At 41.2% G+C, this 22573-nt stretch overlaps 1 protein-coding gene across 1 annotated transcript in view; it reads right to left on the reverse strand.

The window, feature by feature from the left end:
• The window catches only part of uvrag (UV radiation resistance associated gene), a 108113-nt gene that overhangs the window by 62060 nt on the left and 23480 nt on the right, over positions 1-22573 (reverse strand). The window contains exons 8-12 of the mRNA XM_080483185.1: positions 21534-21660; positions 12518-12602; positions 10747-10834; positions 9722-9782; positions 3761-3926 (exon numbers count right to left, since the gene is read on the reverse strand). Coding sequence (XP_080339311.1) covers positions 3761-3926; positions 9722-9782; positions 10747-10834; positions 12518-12602; positions 21534-21660 — 527 coding nt within the window. The remainder of the gene's footprint in view (positions 1-3760; positions 3927-9721; positions 9783-10746; positions 10835-12517; positions 12603-21533; positions 21661-22573) is intronic.

Raw genomic sequence — 22573 nt, forward strand, 5'->3', positions numbered from 1 at the left:
TTTAAAACACACTTAAGTAGGCATTTATTCATACACCAAAATTTATTGAAAAATGGTTCTGATATGTGATTAATCTGTGATTAGCTGAGATTCATTTCTTACAAAGCCTCTAAATAATTAACCTTAGGCCCCGTTTACAGAAAACTTCTGTGGCGCTGTGAGTCGCTGAAAAAGCAACTTTTTGAAAACGCTCCGACTCCGTCTCTGTGGAAATGGGGGAAAACAAAACTTTCCTGAAGGTTTGACAATGACAGCAATGGTGGGACCCACTAGTGGCGGAACATAAACACCACATTGTTTTCAGTGTTTCCCTGTAAACAGACGTCATTTTCAAAATGGATGGTATGGTGGTTAGTAATCTTTCCTCACAGCAGGAAGACTTAAGATAAATTCCACACATTTTCTAAGGATTGTTCGGGTATTTCCCAATTATAAATTTCTTCTAGAAATACGTGTGTAAGATAGTAACAGTGTCTCTGGGTTCAAGACCTCTTAGACTCGGCTCAAGACCCTCACAAATTTAAGCACCTGGAGTGACTTTATGACTTGAACTGAACTCGGTAAAACAAGACTGTTCTGAGCTGGATTCAACTGAATAGAGTTAAATATAACCAAGTAGCAGGATCAAACCATAGCAGGTGCATATAACTAATTTTCTTCAGATGAGCTATATGAGGACAACAAAGACTCACCAAGGAGTGTGACCACACCTCATTCCAATACCAACATGCTCATGGGCACAATGGGGGGCATATTATGTGCATATGGATTTCACTAATGTGGGCACGGGATTAAGAAGAAAGACAACTGTGGAGGTGTAAAAGTACCACTTGCTGAGGCTTTGAGTCAGTACTACAACATGAGATTAAGGCTGGTGCCACATTGTGGATTGGCATCCGTCTCTTCACAGCAGGTATCTTCATAAATGTCAGGAAGATTATTCAAATAAGTTGTTTTCAAAGGCTTCAAATGCAACAAAGGGTCTGTTTTGTTGTTGCTGGAAAGGTAGCTTCGTAAAAGCTCAATCACCAACAACCAAATGAGTGTTTCAGAACAAGTGGAGCTGACAAGTTAGAGCACACCTTAACGTAGGAGCGGCGGAGGCCTAATGGTCTGCAGTCCTCTTCTAACAGCCTGTTTTAACACCGACATGTGCCCTGCATCTCTTCTCACAACTATTTCAATAATTGACTATAATGAGTCTCAAACAGCTCGCTGCTTCACACAGCAGATTTCTCAGCGTACAAACAATAACACGTCGACTATAAACCTGCTAACAAACCTGTTAGAATCACTGCCTATTAATAATTTAATCTCTTTTAAAGAAATAAAACAAATTCTTGAGATACCAAACACTATAAGGGAAGGTGATTTTTCTGCACATGCCGTGCGCAGCCGACAAGTCTGAGCTTTCCTCTTCATCATTCTGCCTCCATGATTATAGCGGCAGCTTCCTCATCACTCCCCATAACTCGTCGAGTGCACGTGTGGAATCTGTGCATACCTGAGCAGGTGTGTGACAAGGAGGCAATCATCACAATCCACCGTTAGAAGTTCTGACGCGATGCATAGAAACGAGACCATAACACATACAAACAATCATTGCATTGGCGTAATTACAGTCTCCCCTGCTGCACACTCTGCTCTTGAGGCAAATGACATAATGTTACGGAGGAGGGAAGCATAGCAGCACAAACTGAAGGGTGCAGGATTATTTACTGTCTAAATAAAACAAATCACTACAATCAGGGATACGGTGTTTCTCTCATGCAGAATAAATAAAGCTACTTTACCAGCAGACTGAACAAAACACATCAAATACATGTTTTTCACGTTGAATTAAAGCAGAGCTGCCGCCTCTCGCACATCGACTGAAACTCGTGTGATTTAGGCCGAAGAAAATTGCTCTTCTGCACATGTGAGAGTTGATGGACAACAACAACATTTTCTTCCAGGGTGTCATGACTCCCAGTCTACATTCTCCTGGGACTTAGTAGTTTTATAGTTGACAGTCACTGTAATAACTTGGTCGTCTGTCCACGTGAATGTCCGTGAAGTCGCCATTTTACAAAAACATTTTTCAGGGGCTCTGAGCACTGTTGACATGGAAACGGACACCCAGAATGCAACAAACAAGTCTTGTTTACACTTGAAAACGGGCCTACAATGAATCCAAATAATAATCAAAAATGACAACAGTGTATTTGGGAATTTATAGGTTATTGTCAAGCATAATATCACAAGTATAGTGCGACTGGATTCAGCTGAAAAAGTAAAAACAAGGATGCGCCGAGAAACTTTTCATCTTAACACCGTGAGGCCGATTTATACATCTGCAAGCTCACGATCCTAAACTTTTCGCTGGTTTTCCCTCTAAAATCCTTCAATGCGCTCAGAAATTCACGCCGAGCCTGACTTTTTCACAGCGTCCCTCTATTGGATTTAACGGCCAATAACACCACCTGAATTGCAGAAACTAGTTAAGCAGTAAAAACTTCTCCAGGGCCGGGTTACAATTTTATACACACACTCGCACTCTCTGTTAACTCGGCGAATTTACGATCTGTCAAAAAATTCATAATCTAGGGCCTCATGGGGAATAAGACTGTAAAAAGGCTGGCAATTTAAATGGACTACATATATCAGATCTTGAAGATCTGGCAGGACAGAATTATTTAAAGTGGCTCCTTCGGTTTGGACGGACTCGTCAAAGTGTGATAAAACCGGTGGAAATAAAACAACGGTGTGGTCGTTAAATGCTGAATGATATGAAAGAAAAAAGAAAAAAGAAAAAAAAAAACATTGCAAATTTTTCTCTTGAGGAATGTTTTAACAGTTGAAAATGTCATGTTTTTATATTTCATTTGAAAGACAGTCAAACACATATATATATATAGATACATAGATATTTGTGCTTAATTCAAGATTTTCTTTTTGAAACGGTAAGTCAAGCGTGGGTTCGAGTTGTAAGAAGAAAATGTTGGAAGCGATCGAGGCGGAATCGTGGCGATAAGTGTGCGGATGGAAAAGGAAAGTGAGGATAAGCAAGTCCACTTGTTTTATTAAACTAAATCCAAGTCAAACTGGGATAATGGGAAGAGACAGAGTGTGTAAAAACAGTTGTGAGGTGCTGGCAGCGAGCGCTGGGATGGAAACAAGAGAAATCGGTTGCACAAGAGAAGAATAATCACCAGTTAAAAACACACAGACACACGGCCCGGGTTACAAATCCACAAAGACTGTAACGGGGTAAATTAGATTTGGACTGAAAAAGTTAAGATCAATTTCAATGTTAAGTTGAAGGGAAAGTTCAGTCTCGAGTTTTCCTGCTAAATCAAGATACTGTAGTTCTGTTTCTCCGATATCTGCATTGATAAGGTCTTGTGGTTCGAGATCGGGTGTGGCTTGAGTTTCCATGTTCCACCTGTACAGTACATTGGATTTTCCCTAATTGGTTCAATTTCAAAAACACGCTTTTGAGGTTAACTTGTGACTTTTCGCTGTGAAGTTGATCTTTGATGAGCTCTAAAGCTGGAAGTCCGTTTGAACCCAGAAAACACTACAGTTGATCAAACAGTATAGAATGAATATAGATGTTTTTTTTAAATCTGGGCCTGTGTTTTGTCCCTGCTGTGTAGGTGAACTTATATTTACTGACAGAATTCTGGATCCAACCCCAACGGAATTGTCCAGAAACATGATTTATGACTTAAATCTTTCAGATTATATACTTTGCTGGTGTTTGGCTTTTTCAACTCACTCTCTCTCCTTCTCTGTGAGTCTGTCGGTGATGGTGTCCTTGATGGAAGAGCGTGAACCTTTGTGGATCACCGGATATCTCAGGGGGATCTGCAGGAAGCAGGAGATCATCAGGACCAGGTGGGCCGTGTAACCCAGGGCGACTGCCACGCTCCCATCATCCTTTGCTGCAGAAAAAAGCCAAAAAGACAGATTGATGAAATGTGTCTCCAGCCGTCAAATTTTAGACTTTTGCTCAGCAGCTGAGAAATGTGGCATCTGTTCATCCATCAATGGGTTTTGAGGGAAACGTCTATATCAACACGGCGGAGCTCCCAAACCTGTAATTCAATGCAAATTCCAATTAGCCAAAAGTCGCTATTTTATTATATCAAATACTTCAAAGCGTAAAATAAGCAGTGTCTGTTCTGTTTGGAATTATATTACATGGAAAAATAAATTGTGTTTATATGAATCATGTCCACATCTTGAGAACCCAAACAAAATTCGTATAAACATGCAAGCAGAGATAGTTTGGTGAGCCAGCGTTTGAGAGGAAGAAGAGCAACCACAGCTTCAGGGGAGTTTGAGAGAACGCCGCAACGCATCCAGTCTCAAAGACTTTGGCTGCACAGGGACTCACAATTTCATTCAGATATGTGCTGGAGAAGCAAAAGAATCATGTCTAACCATCTCCAAACATCTATTAGTGCGGAGGACCGCATGCCTCTGAACATTCTCTTATGGGGCAGCAAGCGGCAAAGCGGCTCGCCATAAGTACGAGAAATGGTTTCAAGACAACAAGCTAAGTGGTTTCACATTGTCCATGAGCAGCAGGACACAGCTCCGGGCGAAGACTTTGCATCTTCATGCTTTGAAATAATACGACCGTGTCGACGCACAACGGCAGACTCTTTGGCTCGTGGTGTGCATTTTTTCGGCCCGACGCGGAGCCCCTGCGTTATATCACTGTCCTTCCTGTGTTCGTCCGCAGAAACGAAGGCACCTGGAGTAAACGGCCTCCTGGCCTCTGGGGGGGGTGGGCTATATTGGGTCAAGTCGAGGACATGCGACGATGAGCAACACCTCGGGCTGCAACCGGAGCTGACGACCAAAGCCAGGGTGGATGTGAGACGAAGACCGGCTTCAGTGCCATCCTGTTCCACTTTGACCCTCAGAAGGATTAAAACGCCAACTAACCCCGACTCCGGTGTCTAACGTTCAACATCCTCCCCTGTAGGCCCTTTCCCAACGCTGGGACACTTCTGGATTTGAACAGCTCAGATTGGGGCAAAAGCTCGACCACGGGAGGGACAGGAGTTTTCTGTTGCTATCCGTGTACAACACATGTTGAGTTATTCAGAATATCTAATGGGAACACCTTGTGTTCCAGCAGTGCTTTTACAAGGTTGTTTTTTAAAAAATGTATCCCCATTGCACATATTTCATTCAGCCGAAGCCTCACTGACAGGTCTATACTGCTTTTCTAAATATGAAGCCTTTCTTAACAGATGCAATAGAGGATAAATTACATCACATTTATTAGGACCTTATAACACCTTCTGTAAAAAGATTCCACATGGTAACTGGATTGAAATTGGGTCTTTCTGAACAATTTCAATCCCAATTTTGTCATATTGTGAGTTATGATCTTAAATCTGTGAACCTTTATGACAATAAAAGTTCAATTTAACAGTCACAAAGCTTCACGTTTAGGCCTGTTTATATGATGTTTCAAGCGAAAACGCATAATTTTTGTATTTTTACCAGTTTACCGGAGATGGAACATTTTGAAAAAGTTCCATTTTGAAAAAGGTGTGTTTTTAGTGGCTCCAAGCACCGTTGTAAAACCCAAAACGCAACAAATCTGTCCATTTTCACTTTAAAACATGTTTCTTTTAGGCTTTTTTTTTTTTTTTTTTTTTACACTAAGCCTCTTAATACGTTTTCACGATATAGTTATTTTTAAAACCCAGCTGGGATCCATAGTTAGATGTTTATTTATTTGAAATATCTATTGAGTTCTATTTATATCTATTTATAATAATAATAGCAATAACAACAATAGTAAATAACAATAATAAGTAATCTTTCTGAAAAAAACATCTTAAATAACAAAAGGCGTCTCCCCCTTGTCAGTTGACTTTTCCTTTGAAACCAATTAAACCGTAAAAACAACAACGAAGCAACGCATAAGATTTCACCTCAAGTGTTTCAGATCTTGATTAAAGTTAGCACGTTAGCCGATAAGCCCCGCCCCTTAAGTATCACTTCCTACCACAATGTGGTTCGGCCTGTCACTCTGACATCAGTGGTAGATACAAGAGCAAACATCGATACGAGCCCCTGAAGCTTCTGGCAACCACTAACTGATCATTTCACTGCCAAAACGCTGACAGCCGCCTCAACAAAACCATCCAATACACAAAAGTGGCATTGCTAAAGTGTGCATCAAGAATAGCTGCAATGTTATACAAGCATTTTTATCTTTCATGGAATGTAAATTTTTTTCTTTTATATATATAATTTTTTTCTTTTAACCGTCGCTCGTATGGCCTGCAGCACTCTTAACGCACCCCGGGGGACGGCGGTGAACAGGCCGATTGCATGATCTGGAAAAGTTCAGCGCAGACAACGTCTAAGAGCAGTTGGCTCGGCTCTACGGTTTATCAGTCCCTGAGAGGCGGATTGAATGACGCTGATATTTAACAGCAGAATGAACCGACGCGGTCGAACGGAGCGCTCCGTCAGCCGTCCAATTTTCACGCTTATAGTACGCAGAAACTGGGAGAAGGTGCGGCCGACGGATTATCGTGACGGAGCCCAGGAAATGCGACGTGATTGAACGCTTGTGTCTCAAACACACTCAGATGAGAAATTAAAAGGCCTTGATGAGATGGACTCATTTTTTTCATTGCTATTTTTTTTTTTTTAATAAAACACAGAGCTCTGCTGATACATCACTTCTTTTCTGTTATTGGGCAAAAACTGTCTGCTGGAAAATGATGATCTGTTGTACAATCCTCCTCCTCGCTGCCAGAAAAGCGGCAGTATTTGGCCGAGTGGGCCTTTTTGAGGAGACAATGTCCAGGGCTGCTTTTCAACTTTAGATTGTGAAAGCACGCTTGGTCTGAGAGACACTGCGTTAGAGGGTGAAGAGTAATGCATACTGGGAATTTGAAAAAAATAAAGTGTAAAAGTTGCAAAAACTCTACATATTAGGGCCACTTCACAAACTTTTGCAGACATAGAGGTTATTTAGCAGTAAAAGTACAGTGACGTTGAAGGATCACCGCAATGCAAAGGCCACCACTTAAATACAACAAGTCACAACATCGATGTGAAAGCCACAGAGAGAGAGTGATCGACAGGATTTTTCAGTGCAAAGTGCTTGTTTTTGCTGTCAAACTGAAGGAACTCTCCGACGTGAGTTTGACAAGTGAGAGAAACAAGTTACTGTAGGACGTGACACCAAATACTTCTCACAATCAATCAAATCTCCTCTATTCCGTTTTGGCTTTTGCGTCGGTATTGAGGCTGTAAAATCCCAGTTGTAGGATTTTCCAGCAGTGTCGTTTCTTTTGTGTGTGCGTTGTTGCTCTTGGATGCGTTGTGGTTTTCGTGTCTGTGTTTCAGGAGCGGTTTTTTGCATGTGCGTTGTTGCTCTTGCATGTGCGTTGTGGCTTTTCCGTGGGCTTTGCGGTTTGTTTTTCTTTGTATTTGAGTTTCTTTGGAGTCGTCATGTCTCTCTACACAAATCAGAATGTGCATTAACTTGTGGTTTCCCTATTGTTGTGACTTTAAAATTGGCTTTTCGGCCTTTGCAGTTGCTTCATGGTTATTGCAATTAAGTTGCAACTTTTGCCAGCTTTTGAATTCATACCGACTTGAAAATTTCAGCTTTTTCTTTTCTTTTTTTAAATTTACAATCACATTGCGACTTTTGTATTTGTGTTGTTGTTCTTGCTTTGAATTGTGGCGGTCATATTTGTGCTGCTGCAGTGTTTGCATTCATATTGTGGCCTTTGCGTCTGTGTTGAGGTTTTTGTGATGTCTCTCACTACAGAAATGCATCTGAACGGTTTGTGTTTGTCTCGCTCGGCTGCTTTTACCGTCCAGTTAGGAGGAGCTGGAGGCCGCAGCAGCAGACTCAGGCCTCCACCTTATGGGAACGAGCGCTTATTGCAAACAAAAACAGGCTGTCAGTCACCACCGAGCATGTCTGGGTGCGCTTAAAAGATGTTAACAGGTGGAGTGTGACAGCAGGGAGCGGAGGACACTGGGAGCGCTGTTCCTGAGTTATGGACTGGGAGTCTCAGTCGGGCTCACCAGCTGTGAGGAAGGGAAGCCGGAGAATGTGGACTGGACAGTGGCGGGTGTGTTCCCGTCTATTGGAAAAGTGCTGCACACTAAAGCTAAAGCATTCATGACCCGATCCGCTCCGACAACCCCCGGCTTTAATTTATCTGAGCTACCGAGAGGTCATGAAGTCATCAGGTTTCCCCTCTTTGTGACAGCGAAACCCATTCATCATGACACATACGGTGAGACCAAAACTCAAACTTTCACCAAGCAAGATAACAAGGGCTTTGTTGCCAACTCTGTCTGCTGACCCCCCCCCCTTCTTTTTTAAACTCTGAGGCCTAATACTGCGTCTCTGATATTAAACCATGTGGTTGCTGTGGTTGAGTCTCTCTGGGGTGGTGGGACAAGCTGCAGAAGTCTCCAGTGAGACTCCAGAAGACTGCGGTCATGGTGAAAAACCCCAACAGCAACCAACAAGGGATCAGAGGCAGAGAAATAAGAATGCAGCTCAAATAACGCAAACAGAGCAAATCTTTTCCCTTATATACACTATACTGCCAAAAGTATTCGCTCAGCTCTTCAAATCGTTGAATTCAGGGGTTCCAATCGCTTCCCTATTCTTAAACACAGCCAATAAAATTATGCACTATGTGGCCAAAAAAAAAAACCAACTTAAATTTGTGTCATTTTCTGTCAAAACTCCAGGTTTCTCTAATGACTGAAACCAACTCATACCACATTACAATGTTTGTGAAACTAAAAGTCTATTTTGAGATGGAAATACAGACAGAAATAAAAATATCTTCCTCAAGCTGTAGTCTAAAAAACGCCATCAAAGTTCAGCAGGTTCAGACACTCATTAGACTTGACACTTCGTGTTGAGTGATCAGAGCAGACATGATCACCACATATAGGACACGTCTGACGAACCTTCCCGTCAGCAACTCGTGGGCTCGTCAGCAGTTGCTAAATGTTTCACTCTGTGTTCTACGCAGAGTGAAACATTTAGCAACTGCTGAATGTTTCACTCTGTGTTCTACGCAGGACAGTGGCTCGGCAATATGGGTGATGGTGGATAGCACACCTTAAACAGTTTCTCCTGGGATCCGCATGGACCCAGAATTCATTTTAATTCCTAACATTCACTGAAACACTCAGCACGCGAACACAGATGCTGAGATGCTGCTGAGAATGAGCGCTAGAATCATTAAAAAAAAAAAAAGAAGAAAAGAAAAGACAAATACTAGAGAAAAATACAACTAGATTGTGCTTGTGACTCTTCATAGCTGAGGGATGAGGTCAGGCTCGCTGTTTTACGTGGGTGTATTGCCATATAATTGTGCAGAACAAGCTAAGGTAAAGGAAAGTATCAACCTCTTCCAGTCAAACTGCCGACTGATATAATTATGTCATTATGTTTTATGAATAAAGAAGACAGACTGGTGATTATTAAATTATGTCCTGTGAGGCTGCTAAAGACTTAGCGCGGTAATAACACCGATTGCCGATTGCAGTAGCCAAAATTATGATATCATAAATAGCCGGTATGTGAAATCATCAGAATTTGAATGGATTTCTTTTGTTTTTTTAAAAAACTGTATTAAACGAAGGACACAGTATTTGCGGCGCATGCCGATCCCTGTTTATCTCTGTTAAGTTAAAAAACATCAAGAATTACCTTGAAAGTCCTCGGAGTTTGGCAGCTTCACTCCACAGATGACGTAGTCGGACTGATTGGCCTGTGGGTTGGAAATGGATTCAGATACAAGACGGTGATCAAACGGCGGAAAAGGATCCAGACTACATGAAAGCACATGTGGGACGGAGAGCGGTGCGGCTGGCACAGCGGGGCGCTCTAAATCTTGCAGACGCCGTGTTGCGGTCGTTCACTTTATAAGGATTTTGGTTCATTGTCCAAATAGACCGAAATGAGAAGCTTCATCATTCGTCTGATATCAGAATCAAAAGCAGAATATTGACTGTCTGAGCACCTGGACTGCAGTACGAGGAATTCTTCCTGCTGGAGCAACAACTGGAAGAAGTGATTGATTAAATACACTGCCAGCATCCATCATAACAGCTTATTTTTCACAAACTGTTACTTTTAGACAAGATAAACACACATACACAAGAAAGACAGGACAAAATCAACATAAAATAAGTTAGAATAGTTGTGATTGACGTTTGTGTTGCATGATTTCATTACAGGTCTTTTTTTTTTTGTTTCAGACATTTTATAATAAGAAGCAGTCTTGCGTTTTAACCGTCATTATTCTAAATCAGGAAATGTCAAACGTGAGGCCTGTGAGCCAAAACCGGTAAATAACATGCATTAGATCACAATGCAGTTTTAATCAAATTATAGTTGTAGTTTTCTTTTTCGACCTTCATGGTATCAGGCTTGAGATCAAATGATCTTTCTTATAGGCAAGGCCTGATCAAAATGTATTCATGAAGTGGATTAGTGAGAATCCATGTGAGTATAAGACATCTATAACTTCATCTATCATTTCAAATGTGATACTTATTTAAAAAAAAAAAACTGAAATGGGGAGATCATCGATTTAGTGATGACCAATTTGATTTCGAAATCAGTGGGAATCCAATCGAGCCGTCCCTGGAATTAAAGCACATTAGAGGCGTTTTATCGCGGCTCTGTCTCTGTAAGCAAGATGGGAGTTTGCACCGTCGCGGCCGACTCACCACGTCGATGGGGTAGATGTAGGAGAGCTCGGAGAGGAGCTGACGACAGCGGAAGGTGAGCTGGGCGTTGGACTTGAGGAACTGCTCTCTGAGGGGGATAAAAGCAGACAAGACGACAGGATGAGTCGCCCGGCTGGTAACAAGGATTCTGCAGGAAGCAAAGAGGAGTAGACACAGAGCTTAAGGGGGAAACTGAAATGAGTGAGGAGAGATCTTCCAGGCCGGTGCCGGTTCCGTGGGGACCCACTGCAACGCTTACAGGCAATTACACCTACGGAAAGTATAAAAGATTAATGACAAGCAGAGAGGGGCCGTTTCTATTCAGCAGCGTGACGCTGTGGGAAAGCAGGTTAATGGAGGAAATGAGTTCAGTCTGCTGCTTTCTTCTGGGGCTTAACAGATTAAAGCTAATAGACTTGTCAGGTACTTATCTTCCATTTAAGTTATTGGTCGCTTTTTTCCCCTTTTTTTTTAAATTTATGACAGAAGAGTCTCTCATTAGTTGAACGTGGGCGTCCATAGCATCCTTAAAGTGTGTGTAAATACACACTCGCGGCTTTGTTTCAACATGTTTTCGCACTTTTTATGTGTACAACATTGATGTAGCTATTTAATTCTGAAGTTTAATTTCTTGCTATTTTGAATATTTTTGCACATTTCAGCTTAAAGGCACATACACTTAAGTTAGTTAGCCGAAGTTGGCAATGTGAAATTGCCCATATGCGTGAATGTGAGTGTGTTTTTGCACTGTGATGGACTGGCAGTGAGTCCAGACTGCGGCCTTTGTTTGCAAATAGTTTAGTGGGATCAAGCACAGCTACAACACTTTGAATAGGTCTGGAATAATGTCTGCATTATTTTTTAGTCTGTTAAAAGTTTCACATAGACAATGAATGGGATGTGAGAAATTGATAGATCCTGTGGACACGTACCTCCATTCTGCACTGCAGATGGGTTTATTGCAAAAAAAATTGTAAATGAATACGTTTTTTTAATTAATTAACGAGTCAATTTTGACAGCCATGTTCAAAAGCAATTTCACTTTGACATTCTTTCCTGTCCAAATCAGCATGACAAAAAACCCAGAGTTAATGTGTCTTTTGCTTTGTACTGCTGGTGATCGAATTGTCATTATTCAAGAAAACTAAAAGCGATCATGTTTAAAAAAAAAAAAAAAAAAAAAAACCTACAGTGAAATACAAATCTCCCTGGACTGTCCCTCCAGAGAGCAGCCAAACAGTCTTAGGGACAGTTTTGCTCCAGTTTTGTTGGATGCACTCATCATCAAATGACTCCACAGGAGACGATCAGTAGAACCGATCCCAAGATAGAAAAGAGGCTAAATTAAAAAGAGACAATTCTATGAAAAACATAAGGGACACAAATATTTTGGAGACGTGGACGTTAGGCAGACGCAGCAGTGTCGATGTTAATTTCCTGTTTGCTGTTTCACTCGACTCCGGTCTGCGCTCTGCCAGGTACTGCGCAGACAAACGGAGCTCGTATCCCGCGCCGGCCGCCGCTCACACATCTGCCCCAGCTGGCCAAAGCAAACACCGGCCAACAGGCGATAATGCAGCACGACGTGTAAATAAGAGAAACGTCTCCCTGTTTTTGAAAGAGCGAGGTGGGAGGCAGGGAGCAGTCTCTTCCCTGCCTGATAAGCCTGGGTAATCCATCCAAACCACAGGAACTCTGGGTATTGTCCGTGTGACGGGGTTTCATTGATTTCTGCGTATGAATCAACAGCTAATTACAGCTTCATACATACCTCTTGGCTGTGCATTCCTTCTGCAGCTTGGTTAAAGCTTCCTTCTCCTCTTTCAGATACTCGTGTTGAGCAGAAAATGCTTCCTCTGACGGAGAGAAAGAGAAAAAAAAAGAGAAAATTATCAGGTGTGTGTGTGTTGTGCTACACCTGAGCAGCCAGGTGGCCCGAGGTTTGGTCGCTTGCCATCCTCTGGTAAAACCTGAGTGAGATCAAGCAGCTTTTTATTTTATTTATTTTTTTTTTGATCAGAGCCAAACCGTTTCCTTTTGACACCACATAAAACCAAACAACACATGTATGCAGATTATAGGATTTGTCAGACTTGGTAAATACAGTGTCGGGAGAATAAATAATGTCAGACAGATAAGGAATGGTGATGATACTGCTGGTGGAAGTGGGGCAACCACAATATTGGCAGGCTCACAATGCTTCAGTGTAGCAGCAGCCGGGAGACGAATGAAGTATAATTTGAGATTGGGAAGTGAGGGGTTCCTCAACCGGTCTTTAAACAGCCTCTGAGGGTTTGTACTAATTTGACAATGATTCAAATAAAAGCTACGAGACAGTGAATTGAAGACCTTGATTGATAAAATGACCCATGTGTCCAAGATGTTTTTCATCAGCATGTTTGCCCATACTCCAGAATAAACAGCAGAAAATGTTGCTTTGCTTCTGTTGGAAGCTGACGAGGGAGAATTCCAGAAGACACATGGATCGCAGGCCTACGAGGCCTAAAGATGTAAAAAAAAATTAAAGGTTATGCTATGAAGTGTTAGTATGATATTTACTTATTATCCAGAAAATTATTTCTAATTTCTAAGTTCCAGTGTTGGCATATGTAGTCGTTAAGGTTTTTTTTTTGTCTTTTGTGAAATTTGAGCTGTAAAGTTCAGCACTAATCCTTGTATAACATATTTCAATAGTCCGACTTCCACAAGCACCAGAATGAGTGAGAAGACGCATCAAAGTACATGTGATCTGATGGATCACCCGTACATCCCCGTACATCCCTGACACTCGAACCGCTGTCATGAGGGTGTAAGAGACTGATGCAGGCAGAGTGAAGGAGAAAATACAGGTACTCACAAGTATCTAAATCAGATTAGAAAAAGAGACGGATAAAGTGGGACAGATCTGATGGGCCCACTTTCTGTTGTGAGTGATGACACGAGAACATCTTCAAACATGAACTGCATGAGCCTGTACTGCGCTGGTACTTTCATCTGATGCCCAGCTTGGTTTTATCTGCTCCGACCATCTGTCTTCTCATAGTTCCATCCCTGGAAACTGGTGTTTTCCCCAATTCTGGACTTTAGAAATCTTTTCCTGGCACGTTGTAGATGTCTGTCTGCTGCGGAATCGGCACTACTGAGCTCTGATATTGACTTTATTGTTTGAGCAAAAAGACCTCGGAAAGCACACAGGACAGCGGCGACACAGGAACAGGAATGAAAGAAAATAACTCTAGATTGATGCTCTTTGAATCTAAAGGGGATCAGTTGATTGAGTATCAACACAGTCTCTTTAACGGTGAAACGTGATAAAAAAAAAAAAAACTTTATCAGCACATACAGTGATTTGGAAAACTATGATCCGATAACAAATCTGGCATTTCCTCTATGGAACCGACACTAAAGTCCTCCTGGTTGCATGTGGCAGACATGGGTCTGAAAGGTACATCAAGTTGTAACCATCTGGGTTTGTGGTTCCTTCAGAGCTGTTCTGACACCGGTGTAAGAGTTACACTTTAGGCTGCGTTCAGGCCTTTTCAGCCGATCTAACCTCCTCTTTGTATACATTTTTGCATAATGATAATCAGAAATGTCAATCTTACCAATCTTGACTTTTTACTCCACCATGGTTCAGACCAGAAATCCTCCTTAATAAAAAGCATTAAGGTGAGGTTTGTACGCATGCAATCGACTGTAGAATCAACACAGTGTGGTATAAGCTCTTTTTCTTCTACACTGTTCAGACACATAGGCAATATAGAAATAAACCAGCTAATCCAATATATTAAGAAACTATATTCGCCGTCATCTGCAACCAGTAGATTTGTGTCTGTTTGCTTGTTGCTCTGTGTCTCCGTTCTATCCGTGACTCTCCTTTCCCCAAATTCCACCGTTTCCTCTGTTTGGTCTGGTGAGATTGTTGAGTTTGTTCTATGTGCCTTAAAACTTGGTGCAATAGGAATAAGATTGAATCGAATGATTTTCATTAATAATTCATCTTTCACATTCAAAACTGAAATGCATTTTTATACAAAGAATTAAGAATGTTAATGGCTTCCTCATCAAGGGATATTGCAGCCTTCATTACAGCTGTGGGAATAATGACAATAAACATGGATTCAATTTAAAAAAGAAAGAAAGAGAGAACTATGAATGAACTTAAAGATCAAAATTATTATTGTTTGAGACGGACAATCTGGTAATGACGAAGAAAAAAGATGGAGGAAAAAATAACACCCACATCTAACAAAGAAATATTTATGGTGTATGAGGTGAAGTGTGACCATGAGAGAAACTAACAAATAAGGCAGGAAGTGATTTGAAAGGTGTATTGAGCCATTAATCCTGATCCTGAGTGGAGAAGGCAACCAGCTGAAGGAAGCCGCTCGACGAGCTCTAATGATGATCGCTTCAATATGAGACCTTTTTCTCTGAGGTGACAAACGCCTCCTCCACCGTGCTCGCACAAAAAGAAATCGCTTCCTCACACTTGGGGAAACCCAATCGCTGACATTTATTGGTCGGGAGTCCTCTTGCTGCGTCGTGGAGCGTGAGAATGACTACCGACACTAAGCGTAATAATAAACGGCTGATTTATGTCGTCCGCTCCAGGTGGGAGAAGAAATTAAGACGGGAGGAAATTGTGACAAGAGTGTGACCCCCCCGAAACCGAGGAAAGACTACTACTCAAACGGTGCGAAACACAAACGAGGGTCGTAGCTGGAGTGTATGTCTCCGTTTGCTGAAGTGAAAAACAACAGCTCCGCTCCCGCCGTCATTCCACGGCCATTACTGTAAATCAGCAGGCATGGAACCGCCGGTCGTTAAGCTGTCATCAGGACGATACCGACTGCTGATGGTTTTTACTGCCTATTATCCCAACGCTGTCCAGGAATGGCAAAGCGGTGGTGCACACACCCAAACAGAGACATATACGCACACAACGTGCATCAGCAAGACTGCTAATAGTTACTTCAGGAGAAAGACGCCGACGCCCAACATTCATCTCGTCTTCATCTGCTGGCTTATGAGCCTCTCTCTCTCACACACACAAACAATCACACGCACACCTGCATAGACCTCATGTTTGGGTTTCTCAGACACTTGCTTTGAGGGAGGCTCGACTTGCCGGGAAACAGCGGCTTGATAAGAGTTAATTGCTAATGGGCCCTCCGAAACCTGTGAGAGGCAGGAAGACCACACGGCCAGGTACAGATGAGATCCTAAAGACTGTGACGAAGAATGGAGATTAACAGTCCATACGGGATGCCCTCGGGGGATTTGCTGCATAGCAATGCACTTACACACACTGTTAAACTGTCAATAAAACTTAAAAGGAAAGCTGCATCTCATAAGTGAGGGAATGTGTGAAAATTTCAACAAATTAAACCCTTGAAATAGAGCGAACTCTAACTGATAAAAGATCAGACTGTTCTGGAATTTTGGGAAAAGTCTATAAATCACAACGGTCAACGTTCTGTTTTTGATATTCAGCGATCGCCCATAACATCAGGACCATGTGTCTAATATAGCCTAATGCTAAATGGCATTCATACATAACAAATCGTCACAATCCAGCCCTCACCAGGTTCGACTCCCATCTCCATCCGTCCACAAGCCAAAGTGTCCTTGAGCAAGACACTGAACCCCAAATTGCTCCCAATGGATTGACAGCGCTTTACATGGCTGTAGCCTCCATTGGTGAGTGAATGAGTGAATGTGATTAACGAGTGAAAGCGCTTTGGGACTGCTCACACAATTGAAAAGTGCTATGTAAGTTAAGTCCATTTACCATGACCCAGTGGCCAGACCGAGAAAACCCCACAACTGATGCAGTTGTCTGGTGATATGGTCAGAGTCAAGCTTTTTTTAATATTAAGAACAGAGTATTGACTTTCTGCCCAACATATCTCACCCACTAACTGGTGCCATGACAAAACATGATCAGTGTTCTTCAATTGACTTGCCATTGGTCAAAATATAATGATCAGTGTATGTTGAACAGCATAACGGGAGATCCTTTATCAAAAAAAATGACTATGAAAGGGAAATTATATCTGAATACAGCAACGACAACAACACCACCATGTAAACGGATATAATTTTGATACTGTTGTGGAAACATGAAACTTTTCAAAAAGAATGCATTTTCACTTGAAGTGTTGTCGTGTGAATCAGGCCAAACATCATCTGACCGAAAGGCCTCATCACTTCTGAACCTCCTTCAAACTACTGTGTGGGTCTTTGATTGGTGGATTTGCTTATTTAGCAAAATGGTCTTCCAAATCTGGAAGCACAGACGGACTAAAGTTCCTTTTCTTCACTGACTTCTCTGAAAGAAACGGATGAGGACAGATTATTGCACTGCTACCTAGCAGCTACAGATAAAAGCATTCTGGATTGGACTCGATGACTCCAGCTGGTTTCTGCTGGTTCAGTTGCACAAAATGTGCCAGTTTCGCTTGTTTGAAGGAGGTTATCACTTGAACAAGACTTTAAATATTTTCAAACTTTCTTCCTTGACTTAACACCACAAATTTCCACAGGAGAGAACAGTAAACCACAAGTTTAATAAGGCTGGAGTTACCAAACACTCCCTGAGGAGGCTCTAACCACTGGCACCTAATCTCAGACCCTTAACCAAACTTTATGAATTTTAAACTGTGATGAATGTCAGTCTCATGTGTCATTTGTTTAACATTATCACCTTTGTCTCTAGGTGCTATTTGAGTGAAGACGTTATGCTTCCAAACATCACACACACCGATACAATTTTCTTGTTCTGCGCTTACTTTACAAACGCGTTCAATATAATCAGACACTAAATTTGCTGCCGCACACAGAGCAGTGTAGGCACCTGTCCTCCAGAGTATCCCGTCTGTAATCAGCGTAAGTTTTGTCTGATCATGGAATGAATGAATGAACACATGCAGGCTGATTAGAAGAGCTAAACTACAAGCTCAGCTCAGCGACATATGGCTTTGGGCTTTTGAGTTATGAGACCTGGGAAAACAAAACAAAGATTTCACTGACAGCATTGCAATTTATCCTAAAGTACCTTTTCCCTTTCACACCGGGGTGCAGGAATTTTGCTCTTCTGTTTCCTAATAAGCACCTGTCCAGTCTGGAAAGGGGCCATGAAAGAGCAGCAGAGTGGCGGAGCGGCGAGGTGGTGACAGGTAAAGAGGTACTGGATTAACAGACATTTCTTACTGGAATCGCAGCACAAAGGAAACGTCTTGCCGAAGCCCTCTTAGTGCTCCCTTATTATGTCTGCATGTATGTGAAATAATTGTCCCAATCTCAGGTTGGTGGCTCATTGATGTGCCTCGACTTGTTGTCAAACAGCAAGATGATGCCCTGTATCCAGTCAACACTGTAGGAAAGCACTTTGTTTTCCTTGAACGAGCTCGCCATTTCATTTTCGTTCCACAAAAGATTCACAAAGTGAAGGTTTAGGCAGATCAGTGTGTGATCTAAAAGGCATCCTGACTTTAAAACATGTTGGGTTAAAACACAACTTCTCTGAAACGCTGCTACTGCACATGTGCACCACAGTCATAGTAAACGGTTCTTCACGTGTGAGTAGATGGACAAAAAACAACAACGCTTTCCTCCAAAGTGTCGTGAGTCTATAATTTCCTGGGACTTGGTAGTTTTACAGTTGAGAGCATCTCTGTGCGCATGTGTATGTAGTTTTAACACAAAAACAACAGCAACAAATCATGACCTGGTAGGATAACTCCATCGTTTTTCTACCATTGCCATGTAAACGGATGTTTTCCAAAACGTTGCCATGTAAACACAAACATTTTCTGAGACAAAAATACAAAAACGATGCGTCTTCACATGACATGTTGTGGAGTAAACGGGGGTCTTATCTGCACTGGACTCAATGTTGGTCACTTTCAAACCATGGAATAATGATGCCTCCACTGTGTTTTATGTTAAGTAAACTGGACTTTTCTGGGCTTTGTTTGGTGAGCTATTAAAAAAACCCTGATGTGAAGCTGTAATTTGATTTTTAAGGAGTCCACAGGAGGGAATTTCAGTTTCTGGTGCATCTCCGACGCTTGTTGCCTCTTTTGTCCTTCAATAGTGAAAAAGAAGTCTTCCATGGTTCAGTGTTTTGTGTATGTTACAGAGAGAAAACAGCTCGCTATGTTGCTCTCTTTATGTATCCTGTTTTTCTCCTCACATTTATTCTCTAATAAACTTCACCACTGTGAAGCCCTGGAATCCACAAATGAATATCTGTCACGAGTTGTACACAAGTGAGTCTTTGTTGGTTTTTAATAAATTTGAGAGTATAATTAAATTGATCAAGTCAGTGCTTATAGGATAGAAAGAAAGCATTTTTGTGGGTGTGCTGTACTGTAACTTTGGACATTTTATTAAATTTGTCTTATTACTAGACGCTGGAGTTCTTTGGATAGAAAATTCAATTTAAATGTGGAATCATCCAATCACACAGAATAAAAAACACGAGACAAAAAGAAGTTGTATATCCATGAAAGCAACAACATATTTACTTCAATGAAGTACACCTATGGCTTCAAGCAAGTTAATATTTGCTAATCCTGCATTTCACAAGTATTTTAATTTCCTTTTGCATAACAAAAGGAGCAGCAACCAAACCTTCCTCAACTGCAGATTTCACAGGGTTTATCGACACCACACACACACGCACAGAGTGGCCCTACGATTAAACCTGGCCGAGGTGTTTAAAAGTGGACTTTCCCGGCATTAAAAACACATGCAGCAGTGACAAACGATACATGTCACAGAAGGAAGACAAATTATCAACACGTACCCCAATAACTGAATTCACGGCGTGATACGTGTGAAATCCATTAGCCGTGTAATGAGCTTTTCTAGAAAAGGTGACACGTTAGGAAGAAAAACAGTGCGATATTAGAGAAGGCATTCCTTTTGGGGCGGGTTGGGATACCTGACTGGACTGCAGAAAGACACAAATGAGCTGTAATATGAAGGATGTTACAAAGGAGCACTGTTAATGCCAATGGAAAAAATGCTGCTTTCCATCAAACTGCCTCATACCCAGAACTCTACTCTGTTCGCTGAAGCACACTGATGTTTCAGCATTATTGCAGAATATCAAGACAAAGAATTAAGATTTTGTGGGAATTGTGTGGAGTTGCACACTCGATAACAAATGCCTGAACCACAGATTATAACACAGCATTTGTTGCCACTGTATTAAGTGTTTTGACACGAGCAGCACTACTGGAAACAGTCTGTTCATTTCATGTGATAGTTACGCAACACTAACCGCCGTGAGATTTCCATTCCTCTCATCACTGATTTGTTCATCTTAGTTCGAACCATTAAATAGGATCAGACCACAAAGTGTGGCAAAATGTTGAGTTGTATGGCTGCAGGAACTCAGCTTTGTGCTGCATACCTGAACCACTGATTATTGTGTAATCTTCAGGCACTGCACAAGTTCAAGGTAAACAGTCCCTTTACTGCAATACTATGAATAATCGAGAACATTCATGGAGAAACTTAAAGAGATTATCCAGTGATTACGCTTACAATCCCATAAACAAAAGTTTAAAAGTTCATGATTGAACAAGAGATTAAATTACGAAATATGTATTGCACTACAGATGTATTAAATATCAGAATAAATGAAATTTTTATTGTTTTCAAGGTTTTTTTCTGAAATGTTCTTCCCCAAGTAACCAAAGAATATTATTTATGAAGCTTAAAACAAAACACTTATATTACACTTCTCGTTTTCTTGAGGGTGAACTGTAAAATACACAATGAACCGGGACCCAGGGGGTCCCGTCCGACCCGCTGGTAAATTCCAAGATTCAGGAGCAAATTAAATTGTACGTAAGCCCACTTCATGTAAAATGCTCCAGTTCTTTTGCACCATGAATGATATAGTTCTTTGAAAATGAATACTTACTATGGAAATGTCTTAAGAAAGTAAACGTTGTGCAATAAAATCTCATTACAAAAGAGTTTGTGCATGAGAAACAGAGTTCTACCAAAATCAGTCAAACCTTTTATGCATTTTTTTATGTATACATTTTCCACATTTACGAGGCAGAGGGATAACTTAACCTTGTTCCTTAATAAGCTCTCACTTCAGCTTGTATGGCGTGGAGAGTCAGTTCAGGTGTTCAGGTTTTATTTTCTAGACATGTGGAAATGTTTGCAAAGGCAACATAATTTCTCGATCTTTGCCAGGTGTTTTAATCATAAAGTAGGTGAAAATGAAAAATATAATATTCTGAGGGGAAATGTTTTGTGCCTTTATAGATCCACTGTGAATGTAAGTTGTAATACACACGTGTAAATGATGATTGATGCAGAGAATTGTTGAAATTAAAAATATTTTTCTTAAAATACGTCATACTGTTCATATTATGTTTTGCAAAAAGATTGTTGAATACATGTGAAAGTTCCCGAATGTACTTTGACTTATTTGGACTACAACAAAGGAAAATAGTTGAAATTCACACGATTTATATGTTATTATGCCGTGATTGTGCACGTCATCAAATTAGGTGTGTGTAGCCATGAAAATAAAATGAGCATTTTGCTTCAAAACGTTCAAACGTTCATGTGGATATGTTGAGTTTATATGATGGAAAAGAACTGGAATGACATCATCCTTCACACTGAAATCAGCAATACTATTAGATGGGGGAAAACTCACATACGGTACGATACTTTTTCAAAAGGCAAATGAGGGTTATCTTCCTGAAGTAGCAGTGTAGCGTTAATGGGCCCGTTTGTCCGTTTACCTTTCTTCTGCAGCTGCGCCCTCTCCTTCTGTCGCAGGTCTATCTCCCTGCCGAGCGCCTTCCTCTGCCGCTGCAGCTCGCTCCTCAGCACGGCGATGCGCAGCTGCATGCACTCCCGCTCCTTCTTCTAGTTGCACAAAACACAAGAGGGGAAACGGAGAGGGAGAATGAGAGAGGAAATATTCAGCATGTGGCCACCACAAATTGCTCCGTTTATTGCACTTTGTAAAGGACCCCCAGAATCCCACTCGCTGACTCCAAAACAGGGCTGTGTTTTCGCAGGTCGACCCCCCATGTTGCATCGATTTCATACACGTCCGCCGAGCGAGTTGCTTGTTGTCAGACACAATCCATGATAAACAAGCAATGACAAGAGAGCCAGAGGCTGATCTGGCTCTTCTGAACGTCTCACTCAGGCTCCATGAGACGACTGCTGCTGAATGAAAAGGTTCACTGATGAGTTAAGTAGGAATCATTTCTGGCATTTTAGCAGCAGCTCCAACTACATGTGAGCAGATGATGCTGACTGGAACGATTACTGATAATAAACTCCATCTGATCACTCACTTTAGGAAACATACAGCACTGTGTGAATGTGTAGAAACGTGGGGAATGATTTCAAATGTAAGGGTATTGTTCTTTTTCCATTTAGTTTCCTTGTAATGAATATACCAAACACAAAACTTGTGCCAAAGAGAAATAAGTATTTATCAACCATTTAGCATAATGCATATTACAGATGTATCCTGTTTCTGTATCCATTTATTTATTTTTTTTGGTGCTATATTTTGTTTATATTATCTAGGTTTTTTTTAGTTTAGGTGATATATGTGAAGCCATAGAAAGGTAAGCAAGCTAAAATTTTAAATCCACCTTGTTCTTTGTAGTGCAATACAATACAGTTTAAATATTTAGGTGATGCTGTGGGCAAGGTCACATTTTATAGGCCCATTTAGAGAAATTATTAGACACAGTTGAGTGTAAACCCAACATTTCTACCACTTAAATAATTTAGTGCTGCAGTACATCAACTCCCTTAA

Source organism: Lipophrys pholis (genome assembly GCF_963383615.2).
Source record: "Lipophrys pholis genome assembly, chromosome: 16".
In the NCBI taxonomy this organism is placed as follows: domain Eukaryota; kingdom Metazoa; phylum Chordata; class Actinopteri; order Blenniiformes; family Blenniidae; genus Lipophrys; species Lipophrys pholis.